This window comes from Muscardinus avellanarius, assembly GCF_963383645.1.
Source record: "Muscardinus avellanarius genome assembly, chromosome: 16".
Taxonomy (NCBI): domain Eukaryota; kingdom Metazoa; phylum Chordata; class Mammalia; order Rodentia; family Gliridae; genus Muscardinus; species Muscardinus avellanarius.
Window position 1 is genome coordinate 4,707,099 of NC_137802.1, and position 24,400 is coordinate 4,731,498.

The 24,400-nt window shown below is 50.6% G+C and overlaps 2 protein-coding genes across 2 annotated transcripts in view; both read left to right on the top strand.

The window, feature by feature from the left end:
* Nucleotides 1-3,625, top strand: part of LOC308275561 (multidrug and toxin extrusion protein 1-like) — a gene marked incomplete at both ends in the record, with an annotated part of 46,511 nt that extends 42,886 nt beyond the window's left edge. Inside the window, 3 exons of the mRNA XM_080713925.1 lie at nt 155-249; nt 1,837-1,915; nt 3,399-3,625. Of these exons, the coding sequence (XP_080570051.1) occupies nt 155-249; nt 1,837-1,915; nt 3,399-3,625 (401 nt within the window). The remainder of the gene's footprint in view (nt 1-154; nt 250-1,836; nt 1,916-3,398) is intronic.
* A 3,853-nt stretch (nt 3,626-7,478) lies between these two features.
* Nucleotides 7,479-24,400, top strand: part of LOC308275562 (multidrug and toxin extrusion protein 2-like) — a gene marked incomplete at both ends in the record, with an annotated part of 28,777 nt that continues 11,855 nt past the window's right edge. The window contains 7 exons of the mRNA XM_080713926.1: nt 7,479-7,898; nt 7,973-8,074; nt 15,480-15,548; nt 16,933-17,081; nt 18,392-18,434; nt 20,052-20,096; nt 22,869-22,966. Coding sequence (XP_080570052.1) covers nt 7,479-7,898; nt 7,973-8,074; nt 15,480-15,548; nt 16,933-17,081; nt 18,392-18,434; nt 20,052-20,096; nt 22,869-22,966 — 926 coding nt within the window. The remainder of the gene's footprint in view (nt 7,899-7,972; nt 8,075-15,479; nt 15,549-16,932; nt 17,082-18,391; nt 18,435-20,051; nt 20,097-22,868; nt 22,967-24,400) is intronic.

The window sequence follows — 24,400 nt, forward strand, 5'->3', positions numbered from 1 at the left end:
AGCCCTATTATTTATTCTTTATTTTGAAACAGGGACTAAGTTGTAGAGGGCCTCACTTAGTAGCTGAGGCTGGTTTTGAGCCTCCTGTTTCAGCCTCCCATGGCGGGCAGGTCTCCCTGGGCGCTAATCTCTGTGGCCTGTGTCGCCCATTCAGGTCTGTGGGCCGGGATCATCGTCTGCACCGTCTCCCAAGCCATCTGCTTTCTCGTGTATATCGCTCAGCTCAACTGGAAGAAGGCCTGTCAACAGGTAGCTGCTCACTGCCCGCCCAGCAGCAGGATCTGGAAAACAAACAGGAGCGCACGGGCCACAAGCTCCCTTCTTCTAGGGACTTTTCCTCTTCCTCCTCCTCCGCCTTTTCCTCCTCCTCCTCCTCCTCCTCCTCTTCTTCCTCCTTCTCCTCATTTTACTCCTCCTCCTCCTCCTCTTCCTCATCCTCTTTCTCCTCCTCTTCAGTCTCCTCTTCTTCCTCCTCCTCCTCCTCTTCCTCATCCTCTTTCTCCTCCTCCTCCTCCTCTTCAGTCTCCTTTTCTTCCTCCTCCTCCTCCTCTTCATCCTCCTCCTTCTCCTCCTCTACTTCCTCCTTCTCCTCATCTTACTCCTCCTCCTCCACTTCCTCCTTCTCCTCCTCTTCCTCCTCCTCTTTCTCCTCCTCCTCTTCAATCTCCTCTTCTTCCTCCTCCTTCTCTTCATCCTCCTCCTCCTCCTCCTTCTTCTCTCTCTCTCTCTCTCTCTCTCTCTCTCTCTCTCTCTCTCTCTCTCTCTGGTCCTATTACTATTTTATTTTTTGTGGCACTGGGGGTGGAACCCAGGGGCTTTCTACCTCCGGGCTATACTCCCAGACCTATGTTATACTTTATTTGGAAACAGGGTCTCACTGAGTTGCTGAGAGCCTCACTAAGTAGCTAAGACTGGCTTGGAACCTGTGCGATCCTCCTGTCTCAGCCTCCCAAGCGTGGGGATCACACGTGTGTGCCACTGTGCCTAGTTTATATGTATGTATGTATGTATGTATGTATGCATGTATGTATTTATTTATTTTGGTGGTACTGGGGATGGAACCCTTCTACCTCCGGGCTACACTCCCAGACCTATATTTTTATATTTTTATTGGGAAACAGGGTCTCTTAAGCCAGCACAGCTGGCTTCAAACCTGCGTGATCCTCCTGTCTCGGCCTCCCAAGCGCGGGGATTACAAGCGTGCGCCACCATGCCCCCGGCCTTATTTGCAACTCAGTGAGACCCTGTTTCAAAATTAAAAAAAATAAAAAATAGGGCTGGGTTCCATCCCCAGACCTGTAAAAGAGAGAGAGAGAGAGACAGACAGACAGACAGAGGATATGAAGGAGGAATGCGCATCCTATATGATCCTGGTTCATTTTCTCTCCCTGTCTGCTGTTTCCAGCCAACCTTCCCCACCACGGACCCCACTTCCATCTCTGAGAGAGGATTCCATAGCTGTGACCCAGAGAAGCTCCGGCTTTGCCTGTCAGGGAACATGGCTCGGCTTTTCCTAAGCTGGGCGGCAAATACAATATCTTTATAATTTTTAATTTTTTAAAAACCTTTTCTAGGTACTGGGGATGGAACCCAGGGGCATTCTACCTCCGAGCGACACCCCGAGCCCTATATTTTATTCATTATTTTGAAACAGGGTCTCACTGAGTTGCAGAGGGCCTCACTAAGTAGCTGAGGCTGGCCTCGAACCGCGATCTTCCGGTCTCAGCCTCCCGAGTGCTGGGATGACGAGCGTGCACCACCGCGCCCGGCTAGAAGTAGAGTTTCTTAGCGGTGCTACGTAGCGACTGTGGACTTACTTGGAGTTCCCCTTTCCAGGCTCAGGTGCATGCCAATTTGAAGGGGACTCTGGCTCTGAACGGGAATCCCGCGGTCGCTCAGGAGCCTGGATGCCCAGGTAGGCTGTGACTCCCCAGCTCCTAGGCCTGCCTCGGTGGGTCTCGAGGGCTGCCTGCTCCATCCGCAGCTGTGAGCTCCCCTTGCAGTCGGGCACCGGGCTCCCCGAAACAGCTGGGAGAGTCAGGTGACACCGCTTCGAGGTGGGTTTATTTCATCTACATATATTTAACAAATGCTATACATGAATAAGGAGCCTTCAGTTTTTGTTTTGTTTATTATTTATTTATTTTGCAAATTTGTGGCACTTCTGCAATCATTCCAAAGGCATTTCATTCTATGTGTGTGTATGATACTGGAGATGTAACCCAGGGGCTTTCTACCTCTAGGCTACACCACCAACCCTATTTTATATTTTATTTGGAAACAGGGTCTCACTAAGTTGCCGAGAGCCTCGCTAAGTAGCTGAGGCTGGCTTCGAACCTGCACGATCCTCCTGTCTCAGCCTCCCAAGCGCAGGGATTACAAGCGTGCGCCACCACGCCCGGCTTATCCATCCTTCTTTCCTTCCTTCCTTCCTTCCTTCCTTCCTTCCTTCCTTCCTTCCTTTCTCTCTCTCCCTTCCTTCCTTCCTTCCTTCCTTTTTCTTTCTTTCTTTCTTTTTTTTTTTGGTGGTACTAGGGATTGAACCAAGGGGCATTCTACCTCTGTACTACACCCTCAGCCCTATTTAATTTTTTTTATTATAAATTTTTTTTTTTTGCAGTACTGGAGGTGGAACTCAGGGCCTTTTCTAACTCTGGGCTATACTCCCAGACCGATTTTACACTTTATTTGGAAACAGGGTCTCACTAAGTTGCTGAGAGACTTAACTCTGTAGCTGAGGCTGGTTTTGAACCTGCGCAATCCTCCTGTCTCAGCCTCCTAAGCACTGGGATCACAAGCGTGCACCACCACGCCTGGCTATTTATTGAAAAGTGTGTGTGTGTGTGTGTGTGTGTGTGTGTGTGTGTGTGTGTGTGTGTTACTGGGGATAAAACCCAGGGCATTCTACCTCTGAGCTACACCCTTAGCCCTGTTTTTTTATTCTTTATTTTGAATCAGGGTCTCACTGAGTTGCAGAGGGCCTCACTAAGTAGCGGAGGCTGTCACCAAACCGCGATCCTCCTGTCTCAGCCTCCCACATGCTGGGATTACAAGTGTGCGCTACCACGCCTGGCTCCTATTTTATTTTTATCTTGACAGGGTTTCGCCAGGTTGCTAAGAGCCTCACTACTTGCTAAGGTTGGCTTTGAACCTGCGATCTTCCTGTCTCGGTTTCCCAATGACTGAGATTGTAAGCGTGCGCCACCATGCCTGGCTTTATTTTATATTTTAAATAGGGGTCTCATTAAGTTGCTGAGGTCCTCCTGTCTTGAGATCCTCCTGTCTTAGCCTCCCAAGTACTGGGATTACAGGCATTGTTGTGCCCAGTTCATGTCACCTTTTATACAAATGAAAGAATTTCCTTGCATGCTGCTAAGAACTCTCTTTCCTTCCCACAGTGGGTCCTGAAAACCATGGAGAAATCTTAATGAGCGACGTTAGAAAAAAGGACGAGACTCAGGCGGACCAGCAGACGCCGCAGGAACCACCTTTGCCCGACCGTCCAAAGGACAGCGACACACTGTCAATCAAACAGCTGGTGCTGTCGCGAGGGCTCCTGGTCCTGGGGATGGTTTTAGTGTTGCTGGTGGGGATTTTCGTGAGAGTCTTTGTCCGAGTTCAGTGATATGCCGGAGAGACCGGTCAATACAGACACTCTCCTGTAACCATGGGACCACTTCCCCAACCAGCTCATTGAGAAGGACACAGTCAGGCCTGGGTCAGTCACAGAGCTCACACTTAGCACATTGAGGTCCTGGGTTCACTCCTTAAAAAAGAAAAAGAAAAAGAAAAATTTCGGTGCTTTTTTTTTTTTTTAGGTACTGGGGATGAAACCCAGGGGCGTTCTACCTCCGAGAGACACCCCCAGCCCTATATTTTTATTCTTTATCTTTGAAACAGGGTCTCACTGAGTTGCAAAGTGCCTCACTAAGTAGCTGAGGCTGGCTGCGAACCACAATCCTCCTGTCTCAGCCTCCCAAGTACTGGGATCACAGGCTGGGCAATGCATTTAATTTAATACCCCTATCCAAGCCCGGCGTGGCGGCGCACGCTTGTCATCCCAGCATTCAGTAGGCTGAGACAGGAGGCTCGTGGTTTGCGGACAGCTTCAGCTACTACTTAGTGAGGCCATGTGCAACTCAGTGAAACCCTGTTCCAAAATAAAGAATAAAAAACAGGGCTGGGTGTGTGGCTCAGAGGTAGAATGCTCCTGGGTTCCATCCCTGGTACTGCAAAAATAAAAAATAAAAAATACCCCTATCCTAGCTGGGTGTGGTGGGCTCACGCCTGTAATTCCAGTACTTGGGAGGCTGAGAGACAGGAGGATTGTAGGTTCGAGGACAGCCTCAGCAAGTAGTGAGACTCCCAGCAACCTCGCGAGTCCTTGTTTCAAAATAATAATAATAAGCCGGGTGTGGTGGCGCACGCCTATAATCCCAGCATTTGGGAGGCTGAGACAGAAGGATTGCGGTTCGCGGACAGCCTCAGCTACTCAGTGAGTTCCTCCGCAACTTAGTGAGACCCTGTTTCAAAATAAAGAATAAAAAATTGGGCAGGGGGTGTAGCTCAGAGGTCAAATGTCTCTGGGTTCCATCCCCAGACCTGCAAAAAAAAAATAATAATAATAATAAATGAAACTATAGCCGGGCGTGGTGGCGCACGCTTGCCATCCCCGCGCTTGGGAGGCGGAGACAGGAGGATCGCCCAGGTTCGAAGCCAGCCGCGCTGGCTTAAGAGACCCTGTTTCCAAATTAAAAAAAAAAAAAAAGTGTAAAATAGGTCTGGGAGTGTAGCCCCGAGTTAGAAGGGCTTCCAGAAACCCCAGTAAAACACACACACACACACACACACACACACACTATAATAAAAAGTAAAATTGGGCTGGGGTGTAGCTTGGAGGTAGAATGCCTCTGAGTTCTATTCCCAGACCTCCTACCCCCATCTGCAGCCATGTACACACAAAATATCCCTCTCCTGCAAACCCTGAGCGTTAGCAGCCACGGAGCGCAGTGCAGAATGTCCGTTGTTTGCCCTGGGAAATGTGGGGTTGACTGGGAACTGCAGCAGCCCAGTCGCCCCATAGAAGACCCACGTGGAGCCATCGTAGGCCGAACCGTCGCAAATCAGGTAGCACCTGCTCTGTCCAGCTTACAGCCAGTTCACCCAGCGCCCCAGCCGTGGCAGTTCCTCCTCAGTTAAGGCGGCTCAGTTGTGCCCATGGACTTGAAAGTTTAAGAACTCAAAGATAGATTTTTCTAATGAAGGGGAGAGGTACACCCTATATTCCGGTCCAGACGCTGAAAGATACACCCGGCACGGTGATCCACACCGTCTCAGCCGAGGTGGACTGTGGGGGAACTGCGTTCCTTGTAGCTTTTTATATTTTGTAGCTTTTTTATATTTCTTCTGCTTATTGTTTCCTGAGACACAAACCCACAGGCGAAGTGCTCAAGGAGTCTTAGCGTGTGAATTATTTAAAATATATTTTACAACAAATCCGCCCCGCCGTCGTGTTCTAGATTTTTTTTTTTAACTGCAGATGGCACTTGTTTAATCTTCAGGTGGGGTCATGGTGGTGGTGGTGGTGGGGGGTCTTGGGAGCTGCGAAGATCCAGAAGGAACCCTAATTCCCAGTGGTGGTGGTTTCAGAGATCAACAGAGACCTTAGATTACAGCTGGGACAGGATCGCAGGTTCGAGGATACCCTAGGCAAGTAGTGAGACCCTCATCACCCTGGCAAGATCCTGTTTCCAAATAAGAAATAAAATCCGTCTGGGGGTTAGCTCAGAGGTAGAATGCCTCTGGTTTCAATTCTCAGTATTACACACACAAAAAAAAGTTAGATACTGTTAATTAAAAAAAACCCAACTACTGAATATATATATATATTTTATATATATAAATTTTATATACAATATATACATGTTTTATATACACATTAAATCACATTTTTACACACACTCTCTCTCTCTCTATATATATATATATATATAGATAGATAGATAGATAGCAGTACTGGATATCACCTCCCAGCTACGTCCCCAGCCCTATTTTTTAGTTTGTTTGTTTATTTATTTTGCGGTAGTGGGGATGGAACCCAGGGACATTCTACCTCCAAGCTACACCCCCAGCCCTATTTTTTATTCTTTACTTTGATATTTTTTTGTAGTACCGAAGATGGAACCCATGGGGCATTGTACCTCCGAGCTATGCCCCCAAGCCCTATTTTTTAGTCTTTTTATTTTTTGAAACAGTGTCTGACTGTGTTGCCAAGGGCCTCGCTAAGTAGCTGAGGCTGACCGTGAACTGTGATTCTCCAGTCTCCGCCTCCCGATTGCTGGTATTACAAGCGTGCACCACCACTACGCCCTGCCCATTATATATATTTATATATACACACACACCTCAAGGTTTGTACCGTGAGTGGCCTCCAGCCCTGGCACCTCTCCATTCTCCTCCTCACCGGACACCTCTAGCTTTCCTGAGGTTTCCCCCGACCCCTATCCCTCCTGTCACTCTGGGGCCAGCCTCAGGTGCAGAGGCTTGCAGGTGCGGAGGCTGAAGGAGGCATGGGGTGGGACAGTGTGGGGGGTCAGGACACCTGAGCACACCTGCAGCTGCGGCCTGGAGGAAGACATCCTGAAAGTGCGCCCCGGGTGGGGAGGAGCGAGGGACGCCCATGTCCACCTTCCGGGCCCTCCCTGCGCACATCTTCCTTAGCAATCTACCTTGTACCGCTTAGGCCCCGCCCCTGGCCGCCTCGCCACGCCCCGGCCGTCTAACCACGCCCCAGCCCCCTCGCCACGCCCCCGGATTTATCACCACGCCCCCAGCCTCCTCGTTCCCGGCCTTCTAGCAACGCCCCTCCCTCCTAGCCACGTCCCTAACTCATCGCCACGCCCGGCCCCTAGCCACGCCCCCTGATTTATCGCCACGCCCCGGGCCTCGCACGCCTTGGCCTAGCCACGCCGCTGCCGCCTAGCCACGCCCCGAATTCCTCACCACGCCCCCGGCCTCCTCGCCACGCCCCTGCCTCCTAGCCACGCCCCCAGCCTCCACACAAGCCTTGGCCTCGCCACGCCCCTGCCGCCTAACCACGCCCCAAATTCATGGCCACGCCCCAACATCTCGTCACGCCCCACCATAGCCACGCCCATACAGCCACGCCCCTGGTTCCTCGTCACGCCCCCGCCTCCTTGCACGCCTTGTCCTAGCCACGCCCCTGCCGCCTAGCCATGCCCCGAATTCCTCGTCACGCCCCCATCCTCCTCGCCACGCACCTGCCGCCTAGCCACGCCCCCAGCTTCCACACACGCCCTGGGCTCGCCACGCCCCTGCCGCCTAACCACGCCCCGAATTCATCACCACGCCCCCAGACTCTCGCCACGCCCCGCCCGTAGCCACGCCCACACGGCCACGCACCTGGCTCATCGCCACGCCCCTGCCGCCTAGCCACGCCCCCAGCCTCCACACACGCCATGGCCTCGCCACGCCCCTGCCGCCTAGCCGTGCCCCGAATTCCTCGCCACGCCCCCATCCTCGCCACGCCCCCGGCCTCCTCGCCACGCCTCGGCCTCCTCGCCACGCCCCTGCCGCCTCGCCACGCCCCCAGCCTCCACACACGCCCTGGTCTCGCCACGCCCCTGCCGCCTCGCCACGCCCCCGGCTCGGACTCCGCGGGCGGCGGTTGGACGGCGCGGCAGGGGGCGTGGCCAGAGCCCGCGGCGCAGAGCCGGCGCGGCCGCCGCCTGGAGCCGCCCGCGGAGCCCCCCGCCGCCTCGCCGCCGCCCGCGCCCGGCGCCCCCCGGCGGCCCGGCGCCCTGCGGGCCCTGCGGGGCGCGCTGCCCCTCGACGTGCGGCGGGAGGCGGCGGCGCTGGCGGCGCTCGCGGGCCCCGTGGTGAGTGCGCCCCGCGGGCCGTCCGGCGGGCGGCGGGCGGCGGGCGGCTGAGAGCGGCCCCTCTGTCCCCGCAGTTCCTGGCCCAGCTGATGATCTTCCTCGTCAGCATCGTCAGCTCCATCTTCTGCGGACACCTGGGCAAGGTGGAGCTCGACGCCGTCACCCTGGCCGTCTCGGTAGGCGTCGCTTTATTATTTGGGGATGGAACCCGAGGGCATCCTACCACCGAGCTACAGCCCGATTTTTACTCTTTATTTATTTTGTGGTACTGGGGTGGAACCCAGGGGCTTTTCTACCTCCAGGCCATACCCCAGACCTATTTTATACTCTATTTGAAAGCAGGGTCTCACTAAGTTGCTGAGAGCCTCACTGAGTAGCTGAGGCTGGCTTCGAACCCGTGCGGTCCTCCTGTCTCGGCCTCCCAAGCGCGGGGATTACAAGCGTGCGCCACCACGCTCGGCTTATTCTTTATTTTGAAACAGAATCTCACTAAGGTTGCAGAGGGCCTCACTAAGTAGCTGAGGCTGGCCTCGAACCTACAATTCTCCTGTCTCAGCCTCCCAAGGACTGGAGTTACAAGCGTGTGTCACCACGCCCGGTTTACGTGTACCTTTACAGTTTACCTTCTCAGCTGGGGTGGGCTCGGTGGTGCACGCCTGTAATGCGGGTACACTAGAGGCCGAGATGGGAGGATTCCATACTCAAGACCAGCCTCAGTAATTTAGCGAGGCCCTCAGCAAGTTAGTGAGATTATGTTTCTAATAATTAATAATAATAATAATAATAATAATAGCCAGGAGTGGTAGCCCAAGCTTGTAATCGTAGTACTTGGGAGGCTGAGACAGGAAGGTCACAGGTTCGTGGCCAGTCTCAGCAATTTGTGAGACCCTCCACAACTTAGTGAGACCCTCTTTTAAAGTAAAAATTAAATAGGTCTGGGGGTATAGTTCGGAGGTAGGATGTCCCTAGGTTCCCATATACCACAAAATTAGTAAGCAAATAAAAAGAAAAAGGGCTGGCTAGAAGTGTAGCTTAGAGGTTGAAGGCCCCTGAGTTCTAGTCTCAGTACATATATATATAATATATATATCCTGGCAGAAGGCAATTTTGTCCACCATTCAGACAGAGCGATTGTACTGGATCTCTAGTTACACAGGCCTCTGGTCTCCTAAGGAAGATCGCAGCCCGTAGATAGTGCATTTTGTCGATGTTATGAAATTAAACAAAAACATTAAGCCAGGCGCAGTGCCCCCCACGGGGACCAGGAGCACAATGTGGGTTAGGCCTTAGCTGGCGGATACCGTGCCAGGGCAAAGTCATCTTTCCTGGAGGGGACCATGGGACAGCCTCCCCGAACACACACAAACACAGCATGACTTTCAGTTGGTGAGCCAGGCCTCAAACCTGCGATCCTTCTGTCTCAGCCTCCTAAGCACCGGGATCACAGGTGTGGGCTACCCTGCCAGACCTAACTAATGCTCTTTTATTTTTTTGTGTGTGGTACTGGAGATGAAACCCAGGGCCGTTCTACCTCCGAGTGACACCCTCAGCCCTATTTTTTCTTCTTTATTTTGAAACAGGGTCTCACTGAGTTGTAAAGGACCTCACTAAGTAGCTGAGGCTGGCGATCCTCCTTTCTCAGCCTTCTGAATGCTGGGATTACAAGCATGTGCCACCACGCTGGGCTTTTATTCTTCATTTTGAAACAAGGATTCACTAACCTGCACAGGGCCTCACTGAGTAGCTGAGGCTGGCCGTAAACTGGGATCCTCCTGTCTCAGCCTCCCAATTACTGCATTGGCAGCTGTGTGCCACCATGCCTGGCAAATTTGAATTATTTTAAAATACATCTTGAGCCGGGCGTGGTGGCGCACGCTTGTAATCCCCGCACTTGGGAGGCGGAGACAGGAGGATCGCGCTGGTTTGGAGCCAGCCTCGCTGGCTTAAGAGACCCTGTTTCCAAATAAAATATAAAATAGGTCTGGGAGTTTAGCCTGGAGGTAGAAGGGCTTCCGGGAACCCCAGTACCACACACACACACACACACACACACACACACACACACAAAATAATAATAATAAATAAAATAAAATACATCTTGGGAGACAGGCATGGTGGTGCTTGGGAGGCTGAGACTGGAGGATCACAGGTTGGAGCCCAACCTCAGCGAATAGTGAGACCCTGTTTCAACATAAAAATAAAATAAGGCTGAAGGGTGTAGCCCTGGGTTCAATCCCCAGTAACTAACACACACACACACACACACACACACACACACACACACACATACACACACGGAGCTGGGTGTGGGGGTACATGCCTGTCATCTCAGTAATTAGGAGGCTGAGACAGGAGGATCACAGGTTGGTGGACAGCCTCCGCTACTTAGTGAGGCCCTGTGCAACTTAGTGAGACCCTGTTTCAAAATAGAGTAGAAAAAAAATCCATCTGGGGGTGTAGCTCAGAGGTAGAATGTCCCTGGGTCTCATCCCCAGTACTACAGAAAAAAAAAAGTAAATAAATAAAGAAAGAATAAAAATAGGGCTGGGGGGTATTGCTCAGAGGTAGAAAGCCCCTGGGCTCAATCCCCAGAACCGCAAATGAATGAATGAATGAATGAATGAATAAAGAAAGAAAATAGGGCTGGGGTGTAACTCAGAGATAGGAGCGTCCTTGAGTTCCATTCCCAGCACATATTCCCCATATACATACACATCACATATATATATATATCAGGGAAGAACCTAATTTTTAGTTTGGGGCATTTTCCTTCCCTAACAGGGTAGAAAAGATTACCCCGATTTTCTGTTGTTGTTGTTGTTGTTTGGTACTGAGGATGGGACCAGAGGCACTCTTCCTCCCAGCTCTGCCCCCAGCCCTTTTTATGTTTCTTTTTTTTCTTTTTTTTCTTTTTTTTTTTTTTTTTGTGGGTCTGGGGATGGAACCCAGGTGCATTCAACCTCCAAGCTACACCCCCTGCCCTATTTTTTATTCTTTATTTTGAAACCGGGTCTCACTGAGTTGCAGAGGGCCTCACTGAGTAGCTGAGGCTGCCCGCGAACCGCGATCCTCCGGTCTCAGCCTCCCGAATGCTGGGATGACGAGCGTGCGCCACCACGCCCGGCTTTTATGTTTCATTTTGAAACGGGGTCTTGCTGGGTTGCCGAGGGTTTCTAAGTTGCCGAGGCTGGCACGGAGCTCATGAACCTCTTGTCCCAGTCTCCCCAGTACTGGGATCATAGTTGTGGGCCACCATGCCCAGTGATGGCCTTGTTTTTGGTGTAAAAATAATGGGAGTAGAGTAAACACAGATCCGCCACTGTATAGACAGGACTGCAGATGTTGATGGGAAAGTTGGTGTGAGTTTGTGCAGCAGGAATTTCTAGATAAGCCCTAGATCCGGAGCTCTGCTGTGCGCCCTTGGCTTCTAATCAGCTATTAAATTGTAACTAACCTCTGGGAAAGACAATAGACTCACTTATACAGTAAGTAGGTATGAAAGTCTGATACATTAAAAAATCTTCAGCTGGGTTGGGGGAGGCCGGTGTAGCTCTTAGTAAAGGGCTTGCCAAGCACGTGCAAGGCCTGGGGTTCCATCCCCAACACAAAAGGAAGAAAGAAAAATAAAAATCTTGACCTTATTAAAAATTCTATACAGCCAAGGCATGGGCATGCTTGTAATCCCAGCATTTGGGAGGCTGAGACAGGAGGATCGTGGTTCGCGGACAGCCTCAGCTACTTAGTGAGGCCCCTTGTAACTCAGTGAGACCCTGTTTCAAAGTAAAGAATAAAAAATAGGGCAGGGTGTGTAGATCAGAGGTAGAATGCCCCTGGGTTCCATCTCCAGCACCAAGAAAGAAAGAGAGAGAGAGAGAGAGAGAGAGAGAGAGAGAGAGAGAAAGAAAGAGAGAAAGAAAGAGAGAAAGAAAGAAAGAGGAAGAAAATAGGGCTGGGATGTAATTCAGAGGTAGAATGTCTCTGGGTTCAATCCCAAGTACTACAAAAAATTATAAATAATGTCAAAGGACTTACAGCAGTAGTCATTATTTGTGGAGTGTAGCTCACAGTTTGAATGCTTCTGGGTTTAATCTCAAGTACTGCAAAAAAAAATTCTATATAATGTAAAAAGATTGACAACGGTAGTAGTAGTTGTTGTTTTTAATTTTTAATTTTTTTTAGCGGGTCTGGGGATGAAACCCAGGGGCATCCGACCTCCGAGCTACACCCCCTGCCCTGTTTTTTGTTCTTTATTTTGAAACAGGCTCTCACTGTGTTGCGGAGGGCCTCGCTAGGTAGCTGAGGCTGTCTGCGAACCGCGATCCTCCGGTCTCAGCCTCCCAAATGCTGGGATGACAAGCGTGCGTCAGCACGCCCGGCTTTTGTTATTTATTATTATTATTATTATTATTATTATTATTATTATTATTTTGAGTGAAAGAACATTTGTTTATTGTCGACACTGGTCCCAAAGAACTTGAGCTGCCTTCCACAAGTCATTCGTTCCGGAAGGATCCATCGCTGGTCGAAGGGGCAAGGAGTCCGTCCAGCGAGACTCCCGCAGATTTTGCCCGACCATTTATTCAAGGGAAGCGGAGATCTCTGTGGATACTGAGTCATAGGGAAGATTCTTTTGCAGCCCACACTAGGATTGTGTCCTGGACAAATTGCCATGAGAGACACAGTAGCAGCTCTGGCCCCATCTTTTGATAAAAAGTTACCCCTGGTAAGGGAGAGGTAAGCTCTGTTTGGTAAAAGCTGGAGCCAGCAGGTGGCAGTGGGGTCCTGGCTTGGCCAGGGGTAGCTGTGAGCCTATGGGAAGCAGGGTCCTGAGCCAGCCAAGATCAGCCAGTTTACCAAAAGAGGGACACAAAATAGATAAATAAATCACCCACGCCCCTACAGTTGTTACAGAAATTGACACCCTCCCCCCTACGTTCCTGGAGAGTGAGGATTTGGGGGGCATTCAGTGTTGGTCTCCCCCCACCCTGCTCTCGGTACCATTTAGAGCCAAGCCTTTTTTATGTGGGGGGAATGAACCACCGGGCTTTCCCCCTCTCCAGCCTGTCTGACCTCCTGGGGGGCTGGAGTTTCAAGTTACCAAGTGTCTCTGTCCACTCGGTGTTGCTGTAACAAGACACTTAAAGCGGCGTACTTTATAAAGAAGAAAGGTTTCTTTTCAAGCTCACTGTTCTGGAATCTTAAGAAGGTGGCACTGGCTTCTGCCTGGTGACCCTCTGATCTCAGAAATAGCAGATGGCGTCGTGGCCACAGTGCCCGTGGGAGGGAGAGAGAGCAGTTCACATAGAGAAACAGGAGGCAAGAGGGGTCAAGGTACTAGGGATTGACCCCAGGGGCATTCTCCCTCCGAGCTACACCCCCTGGCCAAATTTTATTTTTATTTGGAAACAGGGTCTCGCTAGATGGCTGAGAGCCTTACTATCTGCTGAGGCTATCCTCGAACCTCTGATCCTCCTGTCCCAGTCTCCCAAGTACTGGGATTTTTATTTTATTTTATTTTATTTATTTTTTTGGTGGTACTGGGAATGGAACCCAGGGGTCTTCTATCTCTGGGCTACACTCTCAGACCTATTTTCTATTTTGTTTGGAAACAGGGTCTCACTAAGTTGCCGAGAGCCTCACTGAGTAGCTGAGGCTGGCTTCGAACCTGCGCGATCCTCCGGTCTCAGCCTCCCAAGCGCAGGGATTACAAGTGTGCGCCACCACGCCCGGCTTATTTTTTGTTTTGAAACAGAGTCTTGCTAGGTTGTTGAGAGTTCCGCTGCAGAAATGAGGCTGGTAGCCGGGCGTGGTGGCGCACGCTGGTCATCCCCGCTTTCGGAAGGCTGAGACTGGAGGGAGGATCACAGTTCGCGGACAACCTCAGCTATTTCTGCCCTCTGCAACTCAGTGAGACCCAGTTTCAAAATAAAGAATAAAAAATGGGCTGGGGGTGTAGCTCGGAGGTTGAATGCCCCTGGGTTCCATCCCCAGACCCGCCAAAAAAAAAAAAAAAGGCTGGTCGTGAATCTGTGATCCTCCTGTCTTAGCCTCCCTAAGTACTGGAATTAGAGGTGTGCACCATCAATCTTGAAATGATTTAACTTTTAAATATAGAAATTATAACATGTTTGCCAGGTGTGGTGGCGCACGCTTGTAATCCCAGCATTCAGGAGGCTGAGACCGGAGGATCGCGGTTCACGGACAGCCTCAGCTACTTAGTGAGGCCCTCTGCAAGTCAGTGAGACCCTGTTTCAAAATAAAGAATAAAAAACAGGGATAGGGATGTAGCTTGGAGGTAGAATGCCCCTGGGTTTCATCCCCAGTACTGCAAAATAATAAAATAAATAAAATAAAAATAGGGCTGGGGGTGTAGCTCAGAGGTAGAATGACCCTGGGTTCCATTCCAAGTTACACACACACACACACACACACACACACACACACACACACCAAGAAAGAAGCCGGGCGTGGTGGCGCACGCTTTTAATCCCAGCTTTCGGGAGACTGAGAAGGGAGGATCTGGGTTTGTGGATAGCCTCAGCTACTTAGGCCCTCTGCAACTCCGTGAGACCCTGTTTCAAAAATAAAGAACAGCCGGCCGTGGTGGCGCACGCTTGTAATCCCTGCGCTTGGGAGGCAGAGACAGGAGAATCGCACAGGTTTGAAGCCAGCTGCGCTGGCTTAACAGACCCTGTTTCCAAATAAAAAATATGAAAATAGGTCGTAGCCAGAGGTAGAAGGGTTCCATCTCCAGTACCACCAAGAAAGAAAGAAAAGAAAGAAAGAAAGAAAGAAAGAAGATGAAAGGAAGGAAGGAAAGAAGAAAGAAAGAAAGAGAGAGGGCAGGCTGGGGGTATAGCCAGGAGGTAGAATGCCCCTGGGTTCCATCCTAGTAAAAACAAACAAACAAATAAATAAAACAAAGAATAAAAATAGGAATAAGGTGTTGCTTGGAGATAAAATGCCCCTGGGTTCAGTCTCCAGTTCCACACACACAAAAAGAAAAGACCTTGTTGAGCTGTGCACAGTAGCCTGTCATCCCAGTGCTTGGGAGGCCGAGGCAGCCTGGGGAATTTAGCAAGACCTTGTCTCAAAGCAATAGCCGGGCGCGGTGGCACGCGCTTGTCATCCCAGCATCCGGGAGGCTGAGACAGGAGGATCGCGGTTCGCAGACAGCCTCAGCTACTTAGTGAGGCCCTCTGCAACTCAGTGAGACCCTGTTTCTAAATAAAGAATAAAAAATAGAGCCGGGGATATAGCTCAGAGGTCGACTGCCCCTGGGTTCCATCCCCAGACCTGCGAAAAAAAGTTAATTAATTAAAAAATAAAGCAATAAAAAGCGGTAGGGGTGTAGCGCAGGGGTAGAACGCCTTTGGGTTCAGTCCCCAGTGCAGTGAATGCATGCATGCATGCACAGGCGAGCTCGCAGGGCACCTGGTTGCGGGGAGCCCTTTGATGGTGACATGGCGGCCGCCGCTGTAGCTGAGGCTGTCCGCGAACCGCGATCCTCAGGTCTCAGCCTCCCGAATGCTGGGATTACAAGCGTGTGCCACCACGCCCGGCTTTTTTTTTTTCTGGCAGGTTGTGAACGTCACGGGGATATCGATTGGCACTGGCCTGGCCTCCGCTTGTGACACCCTGATGTCTCAGGTGAGGCTCACCGTGCGCCCGCCAGCCCTGTGGGCAGTCACCTTCCATGATGGAGTGTGCTGGCTTTGAACCGCGATCCTCCAGTCAGCCTCCCGAGTGCTGGGATGACAAGTGTGCGCCATCACGCCCGGCTATTATATTTTATTTTGAAATAAGGTCTCATTAAGTTGCTGAGGCTGGCCTCCACGGGATGGAACACGGGATGGAACCCAGAGGCATTCGACCTCCAAGCTACACCCCCGGCCCTATTTTTTTATTCTTTATTTGGAAACCGGGTCTCACTGAGTTGCAGAGGGCCTCACTAAGTAGCTGAGGCTGTCCGCGAACCGCGATCCCCAGGTCTCAGCCTCCCAAATGCTGGGATGACAAGCGTGCGCCACCACGCCCGGCTTTTAAAAAATGTTTTGTTTTGAAAGAGGATCTTGCTAGATTGCCGAGAGTCTCACCATATTGTGGAGGCTGGCCTTGAACCTGAGATCTTTCTGTCTCAGCTTCCCAGGTACTGGAATTAGAGGCATACACCGCCGTGCCCAGCGCGATAAGCTTCTTTTTTACGTGTGGTATTGGGGAACGAACCCAGGGATGTTCTACCTCAAAGCTACGCCCCCGGCCCTTTTTATTTATTTTTTATTTTTTTATTTTTTATTTTTTTTTGTGCCACTGGGGATTGAGCCCAGGGGCATTCTACCTCCAAGCTACATCTCTAGCTCTATTTTTATTATTTATTTATTTTTTTTTTTTTTTTTTTTTTTTTTTTGTGGTACTGGAGGTGGAACCCAGGGGTTTTTCTACCTCCGGGGTACACTTCCAGACCCATTTTATACTTTATTTGGAAACAGGGTCTCACTGAGTTGCTGAGAGCCTCACTCAGCAGCTGAGGCTGGCTTCGAACCCGTGTGATCCTCCTGTCTCAGCCTCCCAAATGCTGGGGTGACAAGCGTGCGCCACCACGCTGGGCAGGGACTCCCTCTTCTCCACCCAGCCTCCACTGATTAATTTTCCATACCCACCCATCCCTAGACCTCTTCTGGGTCTCTTCCCAGCCTCGTGGAATGTCAGGTCAGCCCTGGGCTACCCTCAACCCACTTTGTGGTCCTGATCAGCTGTGTCTTTCTTCCTGAGCCCCTGGCCTCCAGGGCCCCACACCTTGGCATTAAACCACGTCTCACCCTCGAATAAGCTCCCGTCAAATCTCAGCTCCTGGGAGCAGGGCAGGTTGTCCAGGAGGCGTAGCATGCCCCGGCCCTCGGTGGGTCCCCGGCAGCCGGGGAGCTCCCGCCCCCTGCTCTGCCAGCTGCGCTCCCGGGCGGGCGGGCAGGCGCAGGGCCTGCGGGGCGTGGCGGCCGGGCGCACCGCGGCTGTTCCTTCTCTCCGCTTTCCCAAGTCCTTCGGAGGCAAGAACTTGAGGCGGGTGGGCATCGTACTGCAGAGAGGAATCCTCATCCTGCTGCTGTGCTGTCTCCCCTGCTGGGCCGTCTTCATCAACACCGAGCGCCTCCTCCTGCTCCTACGGCAGGACCCCGAGGTGGCCAGGTCAGCCGGACCCCTGCGCGAAGAGGGGGCCGCCGCCCGGGGCGGGGCGGGGCTCCGGGGTGGAGCGATGCCCAGCCAGTGCGGAGCCAAGATAAAGATGCTGCCGGGCGATCCCCGCGATTGGGAGGCGGAGACAGGAGACACAGGTTCGAAGCCAGCCGCGCTGACTTAAGAGACCCCGCTTCCAAATAAAAATATAAAATAGGTCTGGGAGAGGTAGAAGGGTTTCCAGGAACCCCAGTGCCACCAAAAAAAAAAAAAAAAAAAGGATAAAAATGCTTCCAAGCCAGGCGTGGTGGCGCACGCTTCTGAACCCAGTACTTGGGAGACTGAGACTGGAGGATCACAGGTTCGCAGCCAGCCTCGGCTACTTAGTGAGGCCCTCTGCAACTTAGTGAGACTCTGTTTCAAAATAAAGAATAAAAAATTGGGCTAGGGATATAGCTCGGAGGTAGAATGCCCCTGGGTTCCAGCCTTAGTACAAAAAAAAATTCGCTGGAAGAAATGACTTTTTTTAATTTTTTATTTAAAAAAAATTTTTTTTGGTGGTACTGGAGGTGGAACCCAGAGGCTTTCTACCTCCGGGCTATACTCCCAGACCTATTTTATACTTTATTTGGAAACAGGGTCTCACTAAGTTGCTGAGAGCCTCACTAAGTAGCTGAGGCTGGCTTCAAACCTGTGCGATCCTCCTGTGTCAGCCTCCCAAGGGCAGGGATTACAAGCCTGCGCCACCACGCCCAGCTGGAATGACTTTTAATTTTATTTATTTATTTATTTATTTATTTATTTATTTATTTTGGTGGTACTGGGGTTCCTGGAGGCCCTTCTATCTCCGGGCTACACTCCAGACCTATTTTTACATTTTTTATTTGGAAACAGGGACTCCTAAGCCAGTGCGCGTGGCTGGCTTCGAACCTGCGCGATCCTCCTGTCTCTGCCTCCCAAGTGTGGGGATTACAAGCGTGCGCCACCATGCCCGGCCTAATTTTTTTTTTTTTTTTGGGGGGGCAGGTCTGGGAATGGAACCCAGGAGCATTCGACCTCCAAGCTAAATCCCCTGCACTATTTTTTATTCTTTATTTTGAAACAGGGTCTCTCTGAGTTGCAAAGAGCCTCACTAAGTAGCTGAGGCTGTCTGCGAACTACGATCCTCCTGGCTCAGCCTCCCGAATGCTAGGATGACAAGCGTGCGCCACCGCGCCCGGCTGTTTTTAATTTTTAGAAAACCGTTTGGGGGTTCAATTTGAAGAGTCTGTCCAGAAGTCGTTTTCAGCTAACGGAAGGCTGTGTTTTGTGGTGTCTTTCAGGATCGCCCAAGTTTACGTTATGATCTTCGTCCCCGCCCTTCCTGTAAGTCTTAAGGCTGCTCCAGTGACTGGAAGCAACCCCGGGGCATCCCCGCCACGCGCCCCGTCCCCCTGGTCTGTGGGTCACAGAGCCAGGCACGGAGAAGTCCCACGCGCGTCCTCAGGTCGGCCGCTCCTGCCTCCCCGATCCTCCCAGATCGTACAGCACTGAGGTCCAACTGCTTAAATTAAGTCTCAGCATTTCTCTTCTGGTCCCTATTCCACGGTTACCTTTATTTTTTTTGGGGGGAGGTGGAGGTTCAGGAGGTTGAACCCAGGAGCATTCTACCTTCAAGCTGTACCCCAGCCTTTTTCATTTTTCAATTTAAAAACAGAGTCTCAATAAGTTGCTGAGGCTGGCCTGGAACCTGTGATCCTCCAGTCTCAGCCTCCCAAGTACTGGGATGACAGGTGTGTGCCACCACACCCAGCTCCGTGGTTACTTTTTATGTAAAAAAAAAAAAAATATATATATATATATATATGTATATATATATATACATATATATATGTATACACACACATACATACACACACACACACACACACACACACACACACACATGCATGTATTTGTGGTGCTGAGGACTGAACCCAGGGGCATTCTACTTCCAAGCTACATCTTCAGCCCTATTTTATGCTTTTGTTTTGAAACAGGGTCTCACTAAGTTGTGGAGAGCCTCACTAAGTTCCTAAGGCTGGCCATGAACCTCCAAAGCTCCTATCTCAAACTTCCAAGCCGTGGTCACTTTTTTTAAGATATATCCATCTATTTTTTTATTTTATTTTTTGCGGTCCTGGGGATGGAACCCAGGAGCATTTGACCTTCAAGCTACACCTCCAGCCCTATTTTTTATTATATTGAAACAGGGTCTCACTGAGTTGCAAAGGGTCTCACTCAGTAGCTGAGGCTGCCTGCGAACCAAGGTCCTCCTTTCTCAGCCTCCCAAATGCTGGGATTACAAGCATGCGCCCCCACGCCCATGGCTCTGTGGTCACTTCTGATTGCAGATTAATCAGGATGTTTCCTGGGCTGCCCTTGAAGTCGTTCAAAGAGTCAAGGCTGCAGTTTCTGCTTCAGCCAGTTAGAATTTGCCAGCCGTCCACTCTTCAGGGAGCAATCTTTCCTCTACTCCAGAAATTTCCAGATAGTTTGTGTCCTAGCATTTGTTTAGGGGAGGTCTAGTTTTTTGCATTTCAGGTCCTATAACCAGGAGGGAATATCTTAATAAAAACCAGTTTCATTCCTTGGAAGGCTGAGACAGAAGGCACGCAGATTCAAGGCCAGCCTCAGCAAATTAGCGTGACATGACCCTATTTCAAAATAAAATAATAAAGCCAGGTGTGGTGGCGCACACTTGTCATCCCAGTACTTGGGAGGCTGAGACAGGAGGATCAAGATTCGCGGCCAGCCTCAGCTACTGAGCGAGGCTCTCAGCTACTTAGTGAGACCCTGTTTCCAAATAAAGTATAAAATAGGTCTGGGAGTATGGCAGGGAGGTAGAAAAGCCCCTGAGTTCCACCCCCAGTACCACCAAAAAATAAAAATAAAAATAAATAAAAAACAAAAACCCAGGACCGAAGTCAACGTGGCGTTTGTTTTCTTATTTTAACCTTCTAGGCAGCATTCCTGTACCAACTGCAGACGCGATATTTGCAAAGCCAGGTACTGACTCTTGTTATATTTTTATACTCAAGAATACGTAAAATGTACGGTAAATGTTTTATAGGAATTCTCTACCAAAGTAATTCCTAGTTTTTCCATAGAATTCGGTTCCCCTTTTAAGCATACTTGTATGGGTACATTAGAGCCTCACAGCACAGTGTCGGTCACAATGCTGGTGACATCCACACACATGGCAGGCTCCCCCACACCCCCCGTCCCCGCCTCCCCCCACAAGGGCCACTGAGATTGACATTGGTACTCTTGCGTATGTACACAAGCCGAGGGGAGTGAGTCCTTCCCCGCTCCCTTTCCCCTGGACCACCTCCCTCACTCCACTGAAGTTTATCCCCCTTTATCTGCAGCCCCTCCGGACTCCTGATTACTTCCCAGCTCCCAGCACACGACAGAAAACCTGACCCTTCTTCACCTTCTGTGGCTGGCTCCTCTCACTTAACAAAATGTTCTCTGGGTCCATCTCTTGTCCTCCAAATGACATCATTTTGCTCTTCTTTATTGTTGAGTAGAATTCCGTTGTGTGGATAGCGCACAGTTTTGTAATCCGTTCCATCTGTTGATGGACACCTGGGTCGGTTCCATAATTTGCTCGTTGTGAATCGCACTGCTCTCAACACGGACGTGCATATATTACTATAGTTGTCTGATTTTGGTTTCTTCAGAAAGGTACCCAGGCGTGGTATAGCAAAATAATTAATTTCTGTGAGTCAACTGTGGTGGTGCACGCTTGTAATCCCAGCATTTGGGAGGCTGGGACAGGAGGATCCCGGTTCAGGGAGACCTCAGTTACTTAGTGAGGCCCTTTGCAACTTAGTAAGACTCTGTTTCACCGGGCGTGGTGGCGCACGCTTGTAATCCCTGCGCTTGGGAGGCGGAGACAGGAGGATGGCGCAGGTTCGAAGCCAGCCCCGCGCGCTGGCTTAGGAGACCCTGTTTCCAAATAAAAAATGTAAAAATAGGTCTGGGAGCGTAGCCCGGAGGTAGAAGGGCTTCCAGGAACCCCAGTACCACACACACAAAAAAAAAAAAGACTCTGTTTCAAAATAAAGAATAAAACATAGGGCTGGGGGTTGGAGCTCAGAGGTAGAATGCCTCTGGGTTCCATCCCCAGTACCGCAAAAAAAAAAAAAAAAAAAAAAAAAAAAAAAATTCTATGACTCCCAGAATTCCCTGTCTAGGAGACTCGGGCCTGCGTGGTTGAGTGTTGCTCAGCCCAGGAGAGATGCCCGTAGCAGCATGGCCAGTTCCTCTTGGTCACCTGGTCACCTCTCAGTTCTCTCTGTAGCCGCTGTACTCACCACGGGGTCCACCAGGCCCCAGTCCACAGAGGCAGGAGGGGAAGTGGAGGAGGAGGCCGAGGGCAGGAAACCGGGACGGGGCCAGAGGCTGGCCTCTGCTCATCGTCTCCTCCCCGTCCATCCGTAGACAAGCAGCAGCTGCCCCTGAACAGAAAGGTTAACGCTAAGCCACCGGGCTCCAGGCTGCCGCAGAAACGCAGAGGTGGGGCGGGGAGTCCTACCTAGAGAAGATCGTCCCTCTGGACACTCAGGGTAGAGTGGGCAGCCTCCCCCAAAAAGGTGCCCTCCTGGCACCAGAAAACACAGCCTGAGCATCCCGCTTGTTGCACACCTCCCACGCCGGGCACGTTCAGGGCTGCGACGTGCGCTACGGGGCTGGCAAGCAGCTCCAGGGGCCCCAGGACTCCTGGCGTCCCTTCTTTCCCACGTCACCCCGGAGCCTGCTTGCTTTCTGGGGGATTATTCCCTTCCTCTCTCTGCTGCTGCTGTTAGGGTAACTGTGACCTACTGGAGCTTTCCGAAGCACTTTTTATTAATTAATTAATTAATTGATTGATTTTAATTATTTATTTATTTATTTATTTGTGGTACTGGGGATGGAACCCAGGGGCATTCTACCTCCGGGCTACACTCCCAGACCTAATATATATATATATATATATATATATATATATATATATATTTTTTTTTTTTTAATTTGGAAACAGGGTCTCTTAAGCCAGCTGAGGCTGGCTTCAAACCTGTGGGATCCTCCTGTCTCAGCCTCCCAAGTGTGGGGATTACAAGCGTGCGCCACCACGTCCAGCTAATTTATTTATTTTTTGCTGTACTGGGGATGGAACCCAGGGGCATTCTACCTCCAAGATGCACACCCAGCCCTATTTTTTTTTTTTTTTTTTTTTTTTGTGTGTGTGTGTGTGGTACTGGGGTTCCTGGAAGCCCTTCTACCTCCGGGCTACACTCCCAGACCTATTTTTTATATATATTTTTTTATTTGGAAACAGGGTCTCCTAAGCCAGCGCGCATGACTGGCTTCGAACCTGCGTGATCCTCCTGTCTCCACCTCCCAAGCGCAGGGATTACAAGCGTGCGCCACCACGCCCGGCCCAGCCCTATTTTTTTTATTCCTTAATTTGAAACCGGGTCTCACTGAGTCGCAGAGGGCCTCACCAAGTAGCTGAGGCTGTCCGCGAACCGCGATCCTCCGGTCTCAGCCTCCCGAATGCTGGGATGCCGAGCGCGCGCCACCGTGCCCGGCTTTCCAGGGCATTTAGCGACTTCCGATTGGCTTGTCCGGAAGCGGCGCCCACAGATGAGATACCTCCGGGCCTTCCCACCTCTGTCGGCCCTCATCCTGTGCGACTTTGCCGGCTGTTGAAACTGTCCCGCTCGGTGTCGCTGGAGAGGCGGTACCTGGCTCTGGCAATGCTCATGTTCTCCTGTCTGTTCGGGGTTTCAGGGAATCATCATGCCCCAAGTCATCACTGGGATCGCGGCGAATGTGGTCAACGTGGGCATGAATGCCCTCTTGCTCTACGCCCTGGACCTTGGGGTCGTGTAAGTTGCTCAGCTGACCGAGGTGGTGTCCACCATGTGCTCGCCCCTCTCCCAGGGGCTGGGCGTCAAGGAGAGGCATCAGTGGAAGGAATCCATAATGGCTAAATGTCTCCAGTGCTCCACATCTTAAGACGAGGAACACCCACGACTTGTGTCTTTGCAAAATGCCAGCTTTATTTTATTTATTTATTTATTTATTTATTTATTTATTTATATTTGCAGTACTGGGGGTGGAACCCAGGGGCTTTTCTACCTCTGGGCTATACCCCCAGACCTTTTTTTTTAAAATATTTTATTTGGAAACAGGGCCTCACTAAGTTGCCAAGAGCCTCACTAAGTAGCCGAGGCTGGCTTCGAACCTGCGCGATCCTCCTGTCTCAGCCTCCCAAGCGCGGGGATGACAAGCGTGCGCCACCATGCCCGGCCTTATTATTTATTTTGAAACAGGGTCTCACTGAGTTGCAGAGGGCCTCACTAAGTAGCTGAGGCTGGCCTTGAACCGCGATCCTCCTGCCTTAGCCTCCCAAATGCTGGGATTATAAGCATGTACATCTGTGTGTGTGTGTGTGTGTGTGTGTGTGTGTGTGTGTGTGAGAGAGAGAGAGAGAGAGAGAGAGAGAGAGAGAGAGAGAGAGAGACTGACTGGGATGGAATGTGCACCACCATGCCTGGCTTCATTGTCAGCTTTATTGACCATCAAGCAAAAGAGGGTAATCACCACACAGTTCATCCCCGGCGGGCTTTGGTCAAAGCATATTTCCATTAATTACACACACATTTTAAGTTCACATTCAGCCGGGCCTGGTGGCGCACACTTGTAATCTCAGCACTCCGGAGGCTGAGACTGTAGGATCCCGGTTCGTGGCCAGCTTCGGCTACTTAGTGAGGCCCTCTGCAACACAGTGAGACCCTGTTTCAAAATAAAGAATAAAAAATAGGGCTGAGCGTGTTGCTTGGAGGTAGAGTGCCCCTGGCTTCCATCCCCTGTACTGCAAAAATAAATTTTTTTTAATGAATAAAAAAAATAAAGAAGCCGGGCGTGGTGGCGCATGCTTGTAATCCCAGCATTCGGGAGGCTGAGACAGGAGGATGGTGGTTCACGGACAGCCTCAGCTACTCAATGAAGTCCTCCACAACTTAGTGAGACCCTGTTTCAAAATAGAGAATAAAACATAGGGCAGGGGGTGTACCTCGGAGGTCAAATGTCCCTGGGTTCCATTCCCAGACCCACAAAAAAATTAAAAAATTAAAAAGGAAGAAAGAAAGAAAGAAAGAAAGAAAGAAAGAAAGAAAGGAGGAAAGAAAGAAAAAAAATTAGGACTGGGTGCATAGCTAGGTGATAGAATGCCCTGGATTAAATTTCCAATATAATAAATAATAAAATATAAATAATAAAAGAAACTAAAATAAAAATAATAAATAATATAGAATAAT